This window comes from Pteronotus mesoamericanus, unplaced genomic scaffold (genome assembly GCF_021234165.1).
Source record: "Pteronotus mesoamericanus isolate MK-2021 breed Mesoamerican mustached bat unplaced genomic scaffold, CSHL_Meso_final contig_29, whole genome shotgun sequence".
In the NCBI taxonomy this organism is placed as follows: Eukaryota; Metazoa; Chordata; class Mammalia; order Chiroptera; family Mormoopidae; genus Pteronotus; species Pteronotus mesoamericanus.
Window position 1 is genome coordinate 4906939 of NW_026555123.1, and position 19184 is coordinate 4926122.

The following is a 19184-nucleotide window of genomic DNA, read 5'->3' on the forward strand; positions in this document are numbered from 1 at the left end:
ACGGCAGCTCACGCGGACGAGCTCGGCATAGCCAGCTGGGAAGGCGGCTCCTGAAGGTCGGCGAGGCAGAAACCTGCCGGCAGCCCCGCCTTCTGTGGGAAAACATGCTCGTGAGCAGGGTGCCCCTTCCCATCCGAGCCGTGTCCCGGTTTGTGTTCCCATCGTCCTCGCCTGAAACCTCCTCTTTTTCAGCTGGAAGGCAAAGCAACCAAAACGAAAGCTGTAGAGATCCTTCAGCTGCCCAAAGCAGGACAAGGCGTCGAACCCCGCACGACGTACCGTGTGGCAGGATGGGGGGGCACCCAGAGAAACTCGCGCAAAATGTCGAGTCACCTGAGAAGCCAACGTCACCGAGATCGATCGAAAAATGTGCAAGGATGCCGAGCACTGTAATTTTTCGCCAGTGGTTGATCGCGGCATGCTGTGTGCCAGTGGGGAAAAAGGCGAAGACGATTCGTGTGAAGTACGTAGCTTACAAATGTCGACGCTTTTTGGCTCTAGGACACAAGGTGAACCAAGGGCAAGAGAAGAGGGTGCACAGTTGTTCCTACCTTCCACGTGCAAGGCCCGACGGGGCCGCCGCTTGACCCGGGCTCGCTGGGTGCCCTTCGCCGCAGGTGAAGCCTTCTGCTCGGAGAGCGTCCCCTCCCTCCTGGCGGTCACTGCCAGGACCCCATTTAACCGCCCTCGTTGGATGCTGTCCAGACGTCTCAGGAATGACCATGACATCCGTCACGACTACACCTAGATTTTTACTGCATGTCCCTTAATCCCCAAATAAGCCCGGGAGATAGGCACCATTATTATCGACTCTATGTGACAGACGAGGGAATGAAGGCACAGAGAGCTACTCACCCCGGCCCGTGTGGCTCCATGGATTGAGCGCCAGCCTGTGAACCGAAAGGTCGCCGGTTCAGTTCCCAGTCAGGGCACATATGCCTGGGCCGAGGCCAGGCCCCTGGCAGGAGGTGCGAGAGAGGCAGCCACACATTGGTGTTTCTCTCCCTTTCTCCCTCCCTTCCTCTCTCTCTAAAAATAAATAAACAAAATAGGAAAGAAAGAAAGAAGGTAGGAAGGAAGTTATTTAACTTCCCCAAGTTAAATGGCTGCCACCTGGCTCTCAGCTCTGCACTGACCGGCCTTTCAAAGTGCCAACAGGCTTGCCCGGGGTTGGGCTGTACTAGGACTCACGAAGCGTAAGGGGTTCGCAAGGTCAGAGAGAAAGCGAGGGGAGCAGACGAATCTCAGAAAACTATCCCTGGCAGCCGCCTGAGATCCACAGCACCGCCTGGTCTGGCGCCCCCCTTCAGAGGGAGGAGTAACCGAGGCGCCATCCACAGCCTCCCAGGGACCCGTGCTCAGCCTCGCCCCCTAGCGCCCACTGACCAGGAGCCGAGAAAGCGGGGTCGGCCGAAGGAGACCACCGATTCTCGCCGCCGCGGGCTTCCTGCGCTCTTCTTCCCGTGTCCCGCTGTTGAGAATGAGTTGGCCCCTCTCCTCCAGAATGGCCTTCTTCAAAAGGAAAATGATTGGGAAAAGATCCACAAATCTGAGTGAATCGGTGCTGAGGGCAGCCGGTTCATCAAAGAGACGTTAGGTTAGCCTAACGTGTGGAGTGAGGAGAGAGAGAAGGTGCGTGTGGGTAGTGAACGAATGAAAAGGTGAGTGAGTGCCGGGGAAAGCAGTCCCGTCTAAAACGTGACTTTCTGTTGCAGGGGGAGGGAGGGGGAAGGACTCCAGAAGTCCTCTGATATGCAAGGGCATTTTCAGGGGCGTCACTTCCTTCGAGGAGTGCGGTGACCCTCCTCTACATTCTCCTGACAAAAAAGTGCCTGGACTGGATACGGAAAACCGTCGCAGGAACCGCCTGACCTTCCTGCTGCGGCGCGGGGCGCGGAGGCGGCCCCAAAGGCGCCGAGTGCGGCCGCTCTCCCTGCGCCCGCCTGAAGCCCCTGGCCCCACTCTGGCCTGGGGTACGGAGGACCTCCCGTCTGAAACAGCGAAGCGGTGGCTTCCTGCGCGTCACGCTTCGCCATCAGCTAATACTGCGTCCCGGGTGTTCTGTGTCTACGGCAAGCGGTGTCCCGGGAGGAGAGGCTCCTCAGTCCTGAGACCCTTCACCCTGCTCAGAATTCAAGGACTGTCGCTTTTGCCTTTATCTTTGAGGGGAAGTTAATTAAGGAAATTTAGAATGTTCTTTATTTCTCAAATGAAGCTTTGAAATGTCTGTGGCCTTTGAAATCTAGAGACTGACAGGCTCTTCAACGTGGGAATTGGGAGAGTGACGAAGGAGGGTTGCTTCGTACTCTGGACTTCCATATGTTTCCATTTTTACAAAATATTAACTCCTACAGGCAACGAGAAAGATCTGGGGTGTGTTTTCGATATTGGGAGGCTTCAGAATGTGAGGCTGGAGGTCGCTCAGAGCGTTGCCTCATTTGTTGACTAGACGTAGAGCGCAGTTCCCGTACCCATCGGTCTCTGTCCAGCCGGTGCCCAGATGTGCACTTCGCCTTCGCTGGTCCGCTTGCCTGTGTGCGCACTGAGCTGATGCTCTGTCGTTCCCAGTAAGCTGTGACACGGAGCGGAGAAAATGGCTCCTTCACCGTCTGCCCTCCATATCTCGTTTTCCGGTCCTGCTGCGTCCGCAGACAGCCGGCTTCTAATGAACTCATCCTCTGATTCCCCTGACGGAGGCGTCCACTTCTGTTCCTCAAACGTTTCTTGAGGCCCCGCCACATGCCAGGCATCACGTCCGCCCCGCAGAGGCCGAGATGCGGCCACTACCTCCAGGGCTGGAAGCCCGGTGGGGGGCAGGCAGGAGCCCCCGCAGCAGAGGACATCGACTTCCGTCCTGGGGAGGCTAAAGCAAGCTGTGCCCTGTGTGTAGAAGGCGACGGGGAAAGGAAGTGCGCGCGCGCCTGCCGGCAGCCGTCATGGCTAGTGCCAGGAGCCGTTCCGGTCCAGGAGCAGGGAACCGGTCCACAGCCCCCTTTTCCCATCTGTAAATGGGACACCCCATCGGATAGAAAAGGGCTTAAAAAGAGCCGCCCCCAGAATTTGATGGTCAGGGTCGCCCCTCACCCCCCAGGGCAGCTGTCATCCAAAAGCAGGCAGTAAGAAGCGTCGGCAAGGGCGTGGGGCCACGGGACCCGCCTCCGCTGCCGGCGGGGACGGGGACTGGCTCCAACAGCGGCAGGCAGCCCGGCCGCTCCTCCAAGGGTCGGACACGGTGGCCCCCGAGGAGCCGGCGGGCGCACTCCTGGGTGCGTGCCCAAGAGACAGGGACACACGGGCGCCCCCAAGGGCCTGGGCGTCTGTGTTTACAGCGGCGTCATTAGTAACAGCCAGTAAGTGTACAGAAACAACCCCAACGCCCATCAGCTGACGACTCTGCAAAGAAAACAGGGCACGTCCGCTCGGTGGGAGATACCAGCCACAAGGAGAAATGAGGCACAAGAGGGGCGGTCCCGGGAGCCCGGTCGCGCGCAAACCCCGCGCACGCTGTGCTGAGCGAAGGAGCCGGGCGGAAAGGCCCGTGTCGCGGGACTCCACATGCAGGAAAGGTCCGGAACGGGAGAGGCCACGGGCACAAGGGGGCAAGTGGGCGGCTGCCAGCGGGTGGCGACAGGGCTGGGGTTCCTTTTTCGCAGGGTGCACGCTGTCCAGCTTTCAGTAGTGGCGACGGGTGCACCGCCTCGTGCCTGGACCCAACCACCGAATTGTGTGCTTTGAAATGGCAACTTTTACAGTGTGTGGATTACATCTCCATTTAAAAAAGAGCCACCTGTGCTCTGAAACTGAAACTAGCGCTGCTTTCCATGGGGGCACGGCCCCCCAGAAAGCGCCACCCCCAGGGGGGTGTGCAGGTGCCACCGAGGAGACCCGGGGCCCAGCCGATCACGCAGTGTCCCCAGAGGCACCCGGAGAAAGCTGTCCTGCGGCTACTCCCCTGCCCTCTGAGCAGCAAGCCTCAGGCGAAGACGCCCTAGAGCAGGGACAGACTGGCTCCGGGGCGGGGAGGCCAGCCACTCGCCAGCGTGGGTCACTGCAGAGGCGACGCTGTCCTGGAGGCCGGTGCCTGGGCCTCGGCGGGCACGTCCATCAATTAGGCTAGGCCGGCGGAGGGCGGAGACAGGCACCCAATCAACGCCAGCCTCTCCTCCTTCCCTCTTGGAGCCTAAATTCCCTCTTGTTTAAAAGTCTGTAGAAGCAGGTGTCTCTGTGCATCTGATGAGACCATCCCAAGGACCGAACAGGCCTGTGGCCACCCCCCGCGGAGACCACCGAGGGGACTTGTGAAAAGCACACCCGCCTTCTCGACCGGAAACCGGGCCCGGAGGCGAGACGGGCCCAGAGCCCAACCATGGAGCGGACGGGGCCTGGCCTGCACCCCGTCCCCGGCCCCGCGGGGCTCTGGGGAGACCCCCAGCTCTCGGCGGCTTCCTCGGCCCGTCCGTCCCTGAGTGTCTTCCAGCCCCCAAGCGCGTCGGTGAAATCGCCCACGACAGGGCCCGTCCTGGGCGCTCGGAACACCCCTGAGCCTTCCGCCTCGCCCGAACCGCACAGCCGACCTGCACCCCGCCGCCCCAGGCCTGCCGCCCGCCGGGCACGCGTGCGCGCCCACATCCAGCCGCGCACCCCCGCTCGCCCACGGACTGGGGGTCCTGAGCGTGGCGCCTTCCTCCGCGGGTCCCGGCTGGAGTGGCAGCGCTCAAGAAAGCCTTCCCTGACCCCTCTCAGACGGACACCCCCGCCGCACTGTCTTCTCCAGTCCAGCGCCCAGGTCTTCCCCTGTGCGGCGCTGGTAACCGCAGACGGTCGCTTCGCATCTGTACAGAATGCTCCCTGCACACAGAGCCGCCTCCGTGCCCCGTCCTGGGGGGATCTGGAGGGGGGCTGGCCGGGCCAGAGCAGAGCCCCCAGCTGCAGACCCTCGGACGGCCTGGTGGGAGCTGAGCTCGCTCGGACACAGGCCGGCACCCTCCTGCCTCCCGCTTCACGCTGCTCCTGGCCAGGCTGCTGCGCTGCCCCGGCCAAGCCCGCCCAGTCAGACCCGTACCAGGGAGCCCTCAGGGACCGCGGTGGTCCCGCCTGTCACCTCACCTGACTCTCAGGTGCCTGTTAGGCGGCACAGGGGTCCACTCGCCTTGCCGCTGCCCAAGGCGGGCCACTGGCTCCCCTTAGTGAACTAGCGGCCACCCCGGGGCGGCCAGCCCCTCGTCTCCGCGCTCCCTGCCCCCCCCCCGCCCCCTGCAGGCTCTCAGCCCCCGCCCCCCGCCCGCGTGCGCTCACAGCCGGCCAGGGCTGAGGCTGCCCTCGTCCCCTTTGCGCCTCGTGCCCGGCACTGCACGTTGCGCCTGGTTCCACATGGGCACGCGGTAAATATTAGCGCAACTAACCAATTCCCATAGTCTCGGGCGAGTTCCCCAGAGCGGTTCCCTCCGCTGCCACCCCAGGAAGAGCACAGCAGATTCAAACAGACACGTGCATTGCTCCCGGGAAATGCCCATTCACCGACTTGTCGGGTTTCTAAATGCTGGCGCATTTCATCACACCGTGCTTTTAAATCGTGTTCGTTCATGTTGCTGCCCGTTCATCAAGGAAGCCCCCGAGCGCGGAGACGCCGTGAGCCCCCGGCAGCAGCCGCGAGCGTTCCGGGAGCCCTCACATCCACTCGTGGTCTCTGATTTATCACTCTTAGCGATGAAAGTTGTTTTCTCTAAAGTGATGGGCTTCCCACATCCATATCTGAGAAAAGGTCAGCCAAGTAGCCAAGTCTGAATGAGCGCCCTGCCCCGAACGACGGATCGGCTCCAGCTCAGGCATGGAGGAGCGTCTCCTCGGGCCGCCTCCACGCTCCGGGCTCGGCCAGAGCACTGGTGGGGCTCCGTGCCCCTCCCCCTTCATGGGGACTGTTAAAACGGCATTTACTACAGGGTAAAGATGTGTGAAAATTAAAATTTGCTCTTATTCTTTCATCCCTTTCACTCTTGGGTGAAAGTGGATTATTTCTCTCCCTTCCTTCCTTCCTTCTTTCCTTCTTTCCTTTCTTCCTTTCTTTCTTTCTTCCTTCCTTTCCCCCCGGTGCCTGACCATGAAGAATACAGTGCCTGCTAGTACCATTTGTTGCTCCTGCGTTGATTTGTGCAAAGGCCCCAGCAGTTTTACCCGTTACAGCTTTTGTGCCATCAGTGAAATTTTATTGTGAAAATAGTTTTGACCTTGTGAACCCCAAAAAGGGCCTCAGGAACCCCCCGGAGTCCACGAGCCGCACCACTGGTTTACAGTATCGCAATGGTCCGTTCACAGCTGGAATGAATTAAAATTTTTCCCAAGAATATGAAGAAATGCCCTGCACACACAATCTTTTAAATGTATATTTTGTAGGCAAAGCAATCTTGAAAAAAAGATGGTTAGAGTCCAACAGAGTTGGCGGCAGAGTTAGTGGACACACGCTTTTCGATTTCAGGACGTCCAGTAAGGCTGCAGCGCTCGCAGGGGGCCGGGGCTCGCCCGAGGCCAGACCGCGTCACGGGGCCGAGAGTCCAGGAGCAAACGCTGACACCCACGGCGCGCTGTCTCGTGACACAGGGAGCAGGACCGTCCGGTGGGAAAGGAAGAGCGTTTCCAACCAACGACGCCGGAACAACTGAATGTCCACAGGCCCGAGGGCGGAGCCGGGCCCCCGCCTCAGACCACACACACGTTAGCTTGAACTGCCCAGAAACTTCCATTGAAGAGTAGACCTAAACGCGAGAACGAAAACTGTGACGCTCTTGGCGAAAAATGAAAGCGATGCCTCCGTGGGGCTGGGCGAGTCAGTGATTCCTCGGGCGTGACACCTGACACACAAGTGATCAAAGAGGCGGGGGGTCGGACCTCGCGGCGGTTAAAATGCTGTGCTTCGAAAGACACCGTCGAGAAAAATAAAAGGCAACCCACAGACTGGGCGAAAATGCTTGCAAAGTGCATGCCTCCTCGGCCAAATGCCTAAGGCCGAGCGATGCCTGAGAAAGGGGCCCTGGGCCCGAAGTGAGCAGGGTGTGCTGTCGGGATGGTTCGTTGAACACCAGACCCTACGACCCCACGATAAAAAGACAATCCAAGTAAAACCAGGCAACCTATTTGAACAGCTGTTTCTCCAAAGAAGGTATTTTGTGTAAATGTCTAGCAAACACATAAAAAGAAGCTTAACATGATTAGTCATTTAAAAAAAGCAAATCAAAACCACAGTAAGAGATGACTTCACACCCACTAGAACACCAGTGGCTTTTTAAAATAATAAAGAACAAGTATCGGCAGTGACGTAAAAAGAGTGAAACCTTCATACGTTTTTATGGGAATGTACAATAAAATGGTACAGACACTTTGGAAAACTATTTAGAAGTTTCCCAAAATGTTAAACACAGGGTTCCCACATGACCCAATAATCAAACTCCCAGGTGTATGCCCAAGAAAAGTGAACACATATTTCCACACAAAAACTTGTCCATAAATGTTGCAGCAGCAACATTTACCTATTCATAATAGGTAAAAAGTAGAAACAACCCCAATGTGTCTCCCCTGGTGAGTGGACAAGTCAATATGGTATCTTCACACGATGGACTATCATTCGGTGATGGAAAGGAACGCAGTACCGAGGCACGTCACACGGACCTCAAAGGCACATGAATGAAAAATGTCTGAAGGCGGCACATGTCTTCCAATCCATTGGCATAAACAAACCTGGGGTACAGGGAGTGGCCCAGCAGTTGCCTAAGGCCCGGGAGTGGGCCCGGGGAGTCATAGGAAGTGACAGCACTTCTTTTGGAAATGGTGAGAATGTTCTAGAATTACCAGGTTGGCCAAAATTTTCATTTGTTTTTTTTCTGTACAACGGCTCTCGCTAACACTGAGTTGTCTCTAACTTCATTCGCAACAATTTTGATAGATTGTCTGTGACAACTGTCATATCAAGAGTATCAATATGCGTGAATTTTTGTGTAGCCATTTTTAATATACTGAAGATGGAAGAAAACATGCAACATTTTCAGCATATCGTGCTTTACCATTTCAAGAAAGGTAAAAACACAACTGAAATGCAAAGGAAAAGGTGCATGCGGTGAGTGGAGAAGGCGCGGTGAGTGGAGAAGGCGCGGTGAGTGGAGAAGGCGCGGTGAGTGGAGAAGGCGCGGTGAGTGGAGAAGGCGCGGTGACGGGCCGAGCGGGTCCGTCGTGGTCTGCGAGGCTGCGCGCAGGAGACTTCTCGCTGGACGATGCTCCCCGTCGGGCGGGCCAGCCGAAGCTGAGAGCAAGCAAATCGAAACACGACTTGAGAACAGTCGATGTTATGCCATGTCAAAGGCAGCTGACAAACTCAGAATATCCAAATCAGTAAACGTATTGGTGAAAATGAAAAACGTGTCTTTTATTTTACGGGAAAAAACTAAAGGGACTTCTTGGCCGACCCAATAATTACAGAGGTGTGGTAAATATGCTAAAAATCGCATTCACATAGAAAGAAACAAATTCACCGATGTTTCCTTTAACAGAGTCTGAGTAACTATAGTCAGTCAATATCTGTTTCTCTTTTAGTCTGCGCCAAAAGGTCCAAAACCAGGAGCTGGGCGTCCCATCAGTGTGACTAGACCTGAGTAACCTGTGATACACTAGGTAGTGATTCCGGGAAAAGGAAACCCGGGGGGCCCCCAGCGGCCCCCCTCCGGGCCATGTGACTTCTGCAAAGTAACCCCTGAGTCCGGAGCCATCAGGGTGTCAATCCGGGGTTAGGGTTAGTTTAACACCAACACCCCAACGGGACAGAGGGCCATAGGTGTTACAATAAAGACCACATCCTCCGCGCAGAAGAGGCGCGAAGCCATTTCTACTAGAAAGCACCTGACACGGTTCCCTCAGGGACGGACACGGGTCCCCCTTAGAGGGAGGTCGCCCCAATACCGGAACAAAGGAAGAAAAAGAGGGAGGGGACCCAGAAATACCTTCCAGGACCTAAAGCTGTAACACCAAACAGTCAGGGGTCTGGAAAGAGCCAGCGGCTCCACCCCGGCAGCTCGTCCCCGCACCTGCCTCCGCTCCTGATGGGAGCCAAGAAATGGGAGGGGCCCACCGCCCTCTGTCCTTGACCTACTGGTCTTCTGTCACCCAAAATGCTAGGCAGAGCCTAGGTTAGTGACCCATCTGTAGGACGCTTTTAAAGCTCGAGTTGAAGTCTCCGCAGAGCATCCATCTGTGTGCAAGATAATGTTGCTGAGGCTGGGAGCCAGAACCCTCACCCCTGCTCAGACGCCCCCCAGGCTCCGTGCTGAGGGCACCCACTCCTGCGGAGAGGCAGCCCACCCTGCCGGAGCTGGTGGGGGTCGGGGGCGGGGCGGCGGGGGGGGGGCAGCTGCTGGGGAGCTGCTCTCACTCACTTCTCTTTCGTTTCCAAACACTCACCACATCCTCTGAGCGCTCGGTATATAGACAGCGTCCCGCGAGGCCTGGAAACAGAGTGCCCCTTGTTTGATGTGGGGACAGCAGCCACAATGAGGAAGCCCGGTGTGTGCCTGCCGTCCTCCCTCTTGGTGGCTGTTCTTCTGCTGATTCCTGGAGGTAAGACCGGCTCTTGTCATTTCCCTTCTAGCCCAAGGGGCCGGCTGGCCGTGAATTTTGGGAATGTGAGCTCAGGGCACTAGGAGACCCTCCCCTAAGCCTACGGCTTCTTTCTTGGATTATAAATGTGTCTCTATTTTAGGAAGAAAAACATCCTCCTTTCTTCTTCACAAAAGATCATAGAGCCACTGGCATTTATTGCTGCCAAGGTGTAAAACTGCCAAAAAGGGCAACGGCGCAAACAAACAAGCAGCCCAAGCGCTCTTGAGTCAGGACGTGAACAGCGCCTTTCAGGGAGGGGACAGAGGGGCCTCAGCCTTTCTTGCTACAGAAAACGCAGGCAGTTTTAACGGCGTTGAAATGCGCCTGACCTGCACACCTGCAGCAAAGCAGGCGTGATGAGAATTTGTAGCCCGTGTCTCTAGGCCAGTGCTGTTAGCACAGCGCGCGCCACCTGGGAAGACTGCAGCGTCTGTGCTGAGCTGACTCTTCGTGTCCTAAGTAGTAGCCGAGGCGCGAGTCCCACGTGCGTCCGTTGTGTGTTTGAAAGGCCATGAGAACTGCTGGCATCCTCACTAGAAAGGCACCAGCCGCTGGGGGCGGGGGTGCTGCAGATTGCCTTTAAACCCCTTCCAGGAAGGGAGGACCCTCCAGGGCAGGGGTGAGCTGCGGGATGGCTGGGGAGCAGCCGTGGGTTTGCCCGGGGTCCAGCCGCTTGGGCTGGGGGCTTCAGGGGCAGGGGCTAGTGATACAACAGCCTGCCTTGCCAGAAACTCCCAGGGAAGTTCCCTGGTTCGTCTCACAGCTAAAAATGAGAAGAAATTGTCATCATTCAGGGCTGCAGGTCATTCGGGACAGAAGGGCGGGCCCAGGGTCCGCACGGCCTAGTCCAAGGCGTGGGGGCGCGTCAAGCTCTCCGCCAGGGTGGAAACAAAGCACGTGCTATTCCGGGCACATCCTCTCTCAAGGGAAACGCCAAACCTCAGGGCCCGGCTCGGCCCTGCTGGGGTCTCTGCAGCTGAGAGAGCGGCGTGGGCCCCCCGGGGGACGACCCACAAAGCAGGCCCCGCAAGCGGCCTGGACCCGAGCCTCCGCACGGGGGAGTGCGCTGCAGGGTTTTTAAACGACAGGGACGTCCCAGCCCCGACCCAGGCAATCCCGATTTATTTCAATTCTGGGTGGGGACCAGGGGTTGCTAGCTTTTAAACATGTTCCCGCCTGTTCTAAACATTCCTAGCGCCAGCCCTTCGAGGAGTGGTTGGTTATAGGAGCTGCAGACGTCTCTCTAGGGTGACACATGGGCTCCCCAAACAGAGGACTCAGCTAAAGAGAGGGTCCTGTTGATTTCCGCAGCCCAGAAGGTGCAAAGATGCACCTTTGGGGTCTGCGTTTACGTGATCCTCCCCAGGAAAAACTGAGATGCGGCTGAGGGCTCTTGGTTTCTCTAAGTCCCTTCTCCTTTTCTTCCCCAAGCGTAGAACTCCCCTCCCTAGCTCCCTCCTGGAAGGCGGAGCCCCTGCCACCACCTGCCGCGCCCTCGCCGCCCCCTCCGTTCGGACACGCACCTTCCTGCGCACCTGGCAGGGCATTGCTGTAGGAATGGAGTGCCAGGCGCCCCGTGGGCCCTATTTCAGGACGCGCGGGCCTGGGCCTGCGGCCCCGGGGAGTGTTCTCGGAGACTCTGAGAGCACTGGGTGCGGGAAGGCCAGCAGCTGGGGGCACCCACACGGGCCAGGATCTCCTGAACCTCATGTCCAGGCCTCCTGTCCCCCAGCGGTGCATCTAAACTCTTGGTCTACTCTCAGGGAGACGCCACATAAGCAGGATTCCCTCCTTAGAGCATCTTCCCTGCTCCCTTCCCCCTCCCCCCCGGAAAAGAGCCGATTAACCACGTGGTTCAGCCTGGAGAGGGAAGGGCGGCCTCAGGTGCAATCGAGGTTATTCCCTCAACTTGTGAATGAGGAGAGTGCAGATTTCAATGAAAGGAAGCCTCCGAGGACCACAGAGCTCAGGGGCGGGGTCACCGCTGGGAGGTATGGGTATCAGTTTGCAAGCTGGACGTTGTCACAGCCACAAGGGGTGCAAAGGGGGGTTCCCAGCCTTCTCAAAGCCTCTCTCCTTCCCCAGATTACACTCGGCCTGAAAGGGGAAGGGGCGGGAGGCTCTTGAGGTTGTCTTCAGCCCCTGGAGGCCAATGCCCAGCTGCCCCATCTTTGCAAGCCCTGAGGCCTGAGGCCCGATGTGCAGCCCGAAGATCCCCGGAACTGCCAATGGCGGCTTCTGTGTGGGAAGGAGGGGCCCCTGAGCACGTCCAGCAGGCACGGGTTTGCATTCAGACCCCCGGGCGCCCGCAGGGACAGCGGGGCCGGGCACTTCCGCCAGCGCGTCCGCTCCGCGCTGGTCTGGTCCTGGGAACACGGCTTTAGGCGGAGCTCTCGGGGCGGGCATGGGTATGACCTGCCTTCTTCTTTTCCGCAGCTCTCTGCATGGAGATTATCGGCGGGAGTCAGGTGGTGCCTCACTCGAGGCCCTACATGGCGCTGCTTCTGGGCCCTGACCTGTGCGGCGGGGCTCTGATCGCCGACCGGTGGGTGCTGACGGCCGCGCACTGCCGCCTGTAAGTGCCAGGTTTGAAACAGCAGCTCGCAGAGACGCTCTGACTCGGGTGAATGTTAATGAAGAAAGGGAATTCCACTGAAGCCACGGGAGGCGCTCTGGAAGCTCGCTCTGCCCGCCCGGAGTTCAGGGCTGGCCATGCCCCGGCCAGGGAGCCCCTGAGTGGGCGGCCCCCCGGCTCCGCCTGTCAGTCCCGCGGCAGCCCCGGCCCAGGCGCCAAAAGGCTGCGGCTGTTCTTGGCTTCACGGATGGGGAGAACGAGCCGGCGGTCCCCAGCGCCCAGCCCGGGGCCGCGCACAGCCACCCAGTCGAGGAAGCTTGTCTCCGGGCCCGGGCCCCGCTGGGAGCCGCCCGCTCTCCTGCCTCATCCCGGCGGCCGCCCTCCCGTTGGCGGGCGAATTCCATGTGGCTGTGGGAATTTAAATGAATACAATTACAACGGGATTTCCTCAGTCATCCTGGCCCTATTTCACGTCCTCTGTAGCCACGCGTGGCTCCTGGCTCCCTTGGGGACAGTGCAGGTGCAGAGGACGTCTCTCCCGTGCCCTGCCCCCGTGGTGCTCTGCTGAGGGCACGACCACGCGCATGTCTTAGCGAGACTCCTGCCCGCCGGAGGAACGGGAGACGGAATGGGAAGTGTGGGTGTCCCATCGCTGCGGTTCTACCAGCTTGGGGAAGGCGAGGGCCTTGGTCAGGAATACACCAGAGTGTTGCGGTTTGATTAATCAGAGCGAAGCTTTAGTACAGAGTGCGGGAGCGGATGTGGGCCCCTCCTTCCGACCGCCAGCCCCCAGTTACACGCACTCAATGGCAGGCAGGCCGGGTCCTCCGCGGCTCAGTGTATTTCTGAAAGTTCAGCCATTTAGATGAGTCTGCTGTTGTCCTACAGAGATGCCCTCCAGTGAGTCCCTCTACACAGGCCACGAGGCCTTGGCTTCTGTCCCTGGGCTACCGAGACCTTGCTCCCTGTCAGCCGCAGCCAGATTCCCAATCCCAGCGGAAGGAGGGTTGCGGGGGGGACAGGAAACCCCCCAAAACCCCACCCAAGATCCCAAGACTGCGCTTAGCTGCCGCAGAATTCTTGCTGTTTTCACTAAACCTAGCTCAGCTTGTTATAAATATGCCGGCGATGACAGTGTTGAATTCATGAACACCGTTCTTTGTGTTCTTTCAAGTACACGGTTTGTGTTCTGATCCCCACACAGCCATTTCCCCGGCAGCACATTCACACACGAGACAACGGCGCCAGTCAGCACGCAGAGTGCTGGGCTCCGTCCTGAAAGAGTAAACCCATTCACAGGGTTGTGTCTGTTTTCAGGAACAGAACTTCCAAAGTCATTCTTGGGGCTCACTCCGTATCCAAGAGAGAGCCAGAAAAGCAGGAGATTTTGGTGAAGAAAGAGTTCCCCTATCCATGCTACAACAAGGACACGCACGAGGGGGACCTCAAACTTGTCCAGGTGCGTGCCTGTGATCGGGCCTTTGGTTGACGTAAAGTCGCAGGGCCGCCCGCAGCCTGGCCACCGACTCGGCACCCTTCCCTGGGGGACCCTCTAGCGACAGACCATGCCTACCCTCGGGGCCCTGTGGGTGATAAAAAAAAAAAAAATGAGTATTTTCATTATCTTGTCCTTTTAATTCTTGATGCTTGTCTTCCAACAGCTGGCGAAAAAAGCAACAATTAATAAAAATGTGGCTATCCTTAATCTCCCCAAAAGGGGGGATGATGTACAGCCAGGAACCGTGTGCCAGGTTGCAGGGTGGGGAATGGTAAACAATCAGGATCAGAGAATCTCCGACAACCTAAGGGAGGTCAAAGTCACTGTCATCGACAGGAAAACCTGCAATGACCCGCAGCACTATAACTACACCCCTGTGATCAGCCTGAACATGGTCTGTGCCGGAAGCCTCAAAGGCGGAAAAGACTCCTGCCGGGTAAGTGCAGGACGGCCCCGCCCCCAGCCGTTGGGTGGGGACGCGCGGACGCAGAAGACGCCCCGTGTGCTCAGTCTTCCCGCGGTTTTGGCTTCCGTGGCCCCCGAGTGCTCAGCGGGGCGCGCAGGCCAGCAAGAATCACACGTTCACTGCAGCGGCGGCATGACCCGCACCCTCTTCCGGATGACGTGTCAAAGCTGCCCAAGAGCCCTGGCCGGGTGGCTCGGTTGGTGGGCACGTTGTCCCGTACACCCAAAGGGCTCCGGTTCGATTCCCCGTCAGGGCACAGGCCTAGGTTCTCCGTTCGGCCCATGGTTGGGTGCACACAGCAGGCAGCTGATCAATGTTTCTCTCTCCCATCAATGTACCCCTCTCTCTCTCTTCCTTCCTTTCTTTCTAAGATTGATAAGCATATCCTTGGGTGAGGATTTAAAAAAAAAAAAAAACACCCAAGAAGCAATGTTGTTTTTTTTATCGCTCTGCATTTTAAGAAACGTGGATCTAAATTTTGAAAAATGTAACACTCAGGAGAGCCGAAGTCAGGGTTCCCCCTGGGCCTTGTGCACCCTTCCCCCCACCTCAGCGCACCCCCAGATTCCTCTGCCATTCCCCCTGGGGGGCCGGCGGGGCCGTCCTTCCCAGGCCGGACTGAGGACCCCACAGCCTCCTAGATCCGAGTCCGACGTCAGCATGCCACTTCCAGGCACGACCCACTCAGACAATGTGTAGGCTCTGTGTCAGCGTCCCCAAGAAGGGATGGGACCGGTAGAAAAAACACTGTACGACTTTTAAGCTCTGGGGGATGGCTTGTCATTTCTCGCCTTTGCCAGAGACCCTGTGGGCCTGGCTCACGGAGGAGCGTGTGCAGTGAGCTGGTTTGAGAGTGAGCAGAACTGAGATCCAGGGTCCTGCATCCTTCCGGGGGCTTCTAGACACTAGCAGAGCCTGAGCAGCCCTCCCTCGGGGCCGGCCTGGGCCATTCCCAGGACAGGGCAGCCTCTGGCCTCGGCGCCGGCCGCTTCTCTCCTGGCCCCCGCCCTCCCTCCCCGCCCTTCGGCACGCTGGGCGCCCAGAAACCCGGAGCCCGCATGCTTTCGGGACCCACCCACGACACCCCGAGCCCATGACAGCAGCCCAAGATGCCCGTCGCCTGCCGCCCTCTGCCGTGTGGGCTTAGCTGTGCTTGGCCTGTCCTGGCGATGGCTCTGAACCTGAAGGGCTCCCCGAGGCAGGAGACACAGCTCCGTGCCAGCCTCTCTCGTGGCCCCCGACCCCGCCACACACAGGCCCGTTCTCGTGAGAACAGGAGGCTCCCCACCACCTGCACGATGCTGGACCCGGCCGCCTGCAGCCCGGGGCCCCGTCCAGCCCCAGCGGCGCGGTCGCGAGCCCGGGGGTGCGTGCACACAGGCCCGTCCTGGGATCCCCTGCGAGAACAGACGGCGCAGAGCCCAGGGGGGAGCCGCCGGGCAGAGCGAAGCCACGGAGTCCGCGCCGGGGGTGGGGGCGTGGGTTTCGGAGCGTCCGCCCAGAACCCGCGGAGGCGTGGAGAGACATTTTTGTCTCTTTGAGGGGGCGAGGAATGGCTGCTTTCATTTCATTTCTTTGGGAAGACAGTTCTTTGTGGGAGAAACTAGGAAACGGGGTTCCTATCTTTTGTCTCCAAGTCCCACCAGCCTCGGACTCTTCTGCCCCCGAGCTATGAGCATTTTGAGAAAACGACAAAGAGAAGGACTTCCTTTCCGAAGCAGAGAATGGGCCCCAGAATCATGGGGCACCGTAAACAGCAAGCAAGCTCCCCTTCCGTTTTCACTGCTTCGTAACCGAATCAAGTGAGACAGCTTAGAGGCGTTAAAATATTCTCGACATTTGGGCTCTCTGAGTGCCAGGTTTCAACGGCGTGAAGGGTGGTCTTAACTCCATTTCAAACGCTGTCTCTTCCGCGCAGCAACGGTCCTGTCCCTCTCTGATGCTGATCCCCGCCCCCTCTTGTCTTCCCCAGGGAGACTCCGGAGGCCCTCTGATCTGCGAGGGGACCTTCAGGGGCATCACCTCCTTCGGCAAGAAGAAAAAGTGTGGAGACCCGCGGTGGCCCGGCGTCTATGCGCTGCTCTCTCAGAAATACCTCAAATGGATCATCAAGACCATGAAGAGGGCAGTTTAGATCGTCGTGCTCCGTTTCCTTTGCTGTTGCTTCTTCTCCTTGTCATAAATAAAGGCAACGTGCACAGCTGCCCCTGGCCGTCTCCTGTGACGTCGGCGGGCGGAGCTCCCCGGCGCAGCAAGGTGCGCCGTAGGGCGGGCTTGTGGGGGGTTCAAGGGGGACACCAGAGAGCGCTGCCCCCTGCGGCCCACATGTCAAGCGGCGCGCAAATTTCTCTTCCGTGAGTCCCCGCGCTGCCTTCCGGGGACCCAGGAGGAGCGACCCCCCGCCCTCCCACCCTCCGGCCTCGGTCAGGGCGTCTAGCAATGAGCCGGGCGAAGGGCTCTGCGCAGGGGCAGAAGCAGCCAGGCCGGGGCGCTGGGCTGTGAGGGAAGGAGTTCGCCCTTCAAAGGCCATTGCTCCACATCTGCACCCGCTATTTAGATTTCTGTGCAAAATCTTGAGTGTCTGGGAGAAGCAGAAGCCGGAAAGGCCTTTTGGTATGATCCAAGGGCAGGCGAGAAATGAACATTAAAGGCCTAAGGGATACCGATGAAGCCGCGTCCCCGAGAGTCGGGGGGGGTCGGTGACCGCGGCGGTGGCCGTGGCTGCCAGCCCGCGATGGGAGTGAGTGTTGAGTTGTGGCCGGAAGGTCCCTTTGGAAAGAGCCCCATGATGTGAATGCCGCACATGGACTTGGTGGATAGTCATTCTCCCAGGAGCTGCTTCAAGGTGGGCTTCTGTGGACAGATCCCTTTGATTTGCATCGGCTCCTTTAGGAATAGAGACGTGACATGCATGTCCACAAACACACACGACGCAAACCTGACCCAAGAACATACAGCGACCCTGGGGGACAGGCGCATGCCCTAAAACCTGACCAGGCGCTGGCACACTGGTTTGCGCCCATGGCTGCCCAGTCGGCTGACTGGGCTCTAAAGTTATCAAGGCCCAGGCGCTTCCTCTGGAGGTTTTTGTTTGACTGGCATCCAGGGGGCCCGGGGCGCAGAGCCCTTCCCAGCAGCCCCCCACAGGCTGTGCGGGCAGCCCGATGGGCAACCCCTGCCCTGGACAGCGGCCCGGCGCTGGGGTCTGGCAGAGAGGCTCTGGGACCGTCCCTGGGGTGGCGGCCACACCCCGCTCTGAGCCCTGGCTCCAAGGTGGGGTTTGGGCCGCAGGGAGGGGTGGGCTCCCCCGCACCGCCCCGCCCGCCCAGCGGCATCCACTGCAGATGTTGTAGCCATTTATAATGTAGCTGCATGGCGCCCTTGTTCCTGGCTGGCGGGAGTGTAAGTGGGTATGACCGCCTGGGAAAATTGGTGATGTCTATTAAAACCAAATGTGTTCATATCCTGTGACCTAACAGTCCCGCTCGTGGGCGTATACCAAACAGAAATGAGTACCTTTTTTGTTTTTCCCACCAAAGACGTGTTCCAGAATCTGCAGAGGAGCTTTACTCTTAAAGGTCAAAGTCGAAAATAACGCAAATGTCCATCCACAGTGAAGTGGATAAACAGTTGTACATTTATAGGTCGGACTACTGCACAGCAATGATGAAGAACTCACTGTAGTTACGCACAGCAACACGAATTCCTCTTACAAATCCAACGTTGACAAAAACACAGTGTGCGTGGGATTCCTTTACCTGAAGGTTGACATCGGGCGAAACTAGTCCATGGAGAGAAGTCAGAAAAATACAGGGTGTTGGCTGGGGGCGGGGGGCGGGGAGAAGGGAGGAGGAGGAGGGGGAGGGACGCAGAGGGAGAAGAACGGAAGGTCAAAGACAAGGTCCGGGCCCGCAGCGGGGGCAGCAGAACAGAGAGCGGGGCGAGTGGGGCGGCACGGGCACTCCCCTCGGGAAAAGCCCCTCGTGTGGCTCGACCCGCACGACATCCCCTGCATCGGACGCACCCACGGCGTCCCTGTCGCTGAGAAATAAGGAAGCGGGGCTCAGGGCGAGTGGCTGCCGCAGCAACGCCACACACGGGCTGCGCCAGCCGCCGCGGCCAAGATCGCTCGGGTCTGGTCTGGTCTGGACCTGATGCCAGGCGCGGCCCTCGGCCCCGGTGGCCGGCAGGAAGGACAGCCGGTGCGCGCTGTCCCAGGGCTGGTGCTGAGGCCCGGGAGCCCCTGAGGGGGCGGTGAATCCCTCCCCAGAACAAGGGCTCCCCCGAAACCTGCCGCCCTCAGAGAACGCATGCGGCGCCTCTGATGTGGCGAGCCCAGCCCAGGCGGACCTGGCCGCCTCCCAACGGGCCAAGGCGTCGCTTCGGTCTCCCCCTCACCGGCTTCCTGTGGCTGCCGTACCCATGGGCCGCAAACCACATCACTTCAGGCAGCAGAAGTGGGTTCTCTCCAGCTCTGGGGGCCAGGCGTCCCAAATCATGGAGGCGGCAGGGCCGGGCCCTCGGCAGGGTCCAGGCTCTGTCCCCGCCTCCTCCAGCTGCCAGCAGCTTTGAGCCACCCCTGGTCTGTGGTCCCATCGCCGCCTCTTCTGCATCTCTTGCCAGGACACTTGCCATTGGATCTCAAGCCCAGCTGGAAAATTCAGGATGGTCCCCTCTCGAGACCCTTAACTTCACTACATCTGCAAAGACCTTTTTCCAAATAAGGTCACGTTCACAGGTTCCAGGGATTTGACGTGGCTATTTTGGGGGCAGCATTTGCAGCCCACCACCCACCTCGGGCCCCGCACCTTAAGAGCACCATCCTCTCTGACCCACCAGCACCCTGGAACTGCTGTGTTCTGCTCCTGCGCGCCCCCAAATCTCATCCAACTGCTTTTGAGAAAGAAGGGGAATGAGAAATAAATAAATAAGCACATTAAATTAACTTTCAACTCGCAGATGAATAGCCCAGACTCCACAGACCCAGCAGGTCCGGGGAGGTGTGTATG

At 58.7% G+C, this 19184-nt stretch overlaps 1 protein-coding gene across 1 annotated transcript in view; it reads left to right on the forward strand.

The window, feature by feature from the left end:
- The window catches only part of GZMA (granzyme A), a 28160-nt gene extending 11851 nt beyond the window's left edge, over window positions 1–16309 (forward strand). Inside the window, exons 3-7 of the mRNA XM_054575366.1 lie at window positions 9466–9594; window positions 12073–12211; window positions 13529–13670; window positions 13873–14145; window positions 16148–16309. Coding sequence (XP_054431341.1) covers window positions 9466–9594; window positions 12073–12211; window positions 13529–13670; window positions 13873–14145; window positions 16148–16309 — 845 coding nt within the window. The remainder of the gene's footprint in view (window positions 1–9465; window positions 9595–12072; window positions 12212–13528; window positions 13671–13872; window positions 14146–16147) is intronic.
- Window positions 16310–19184: the final 2875 nt, after the last annotated feature.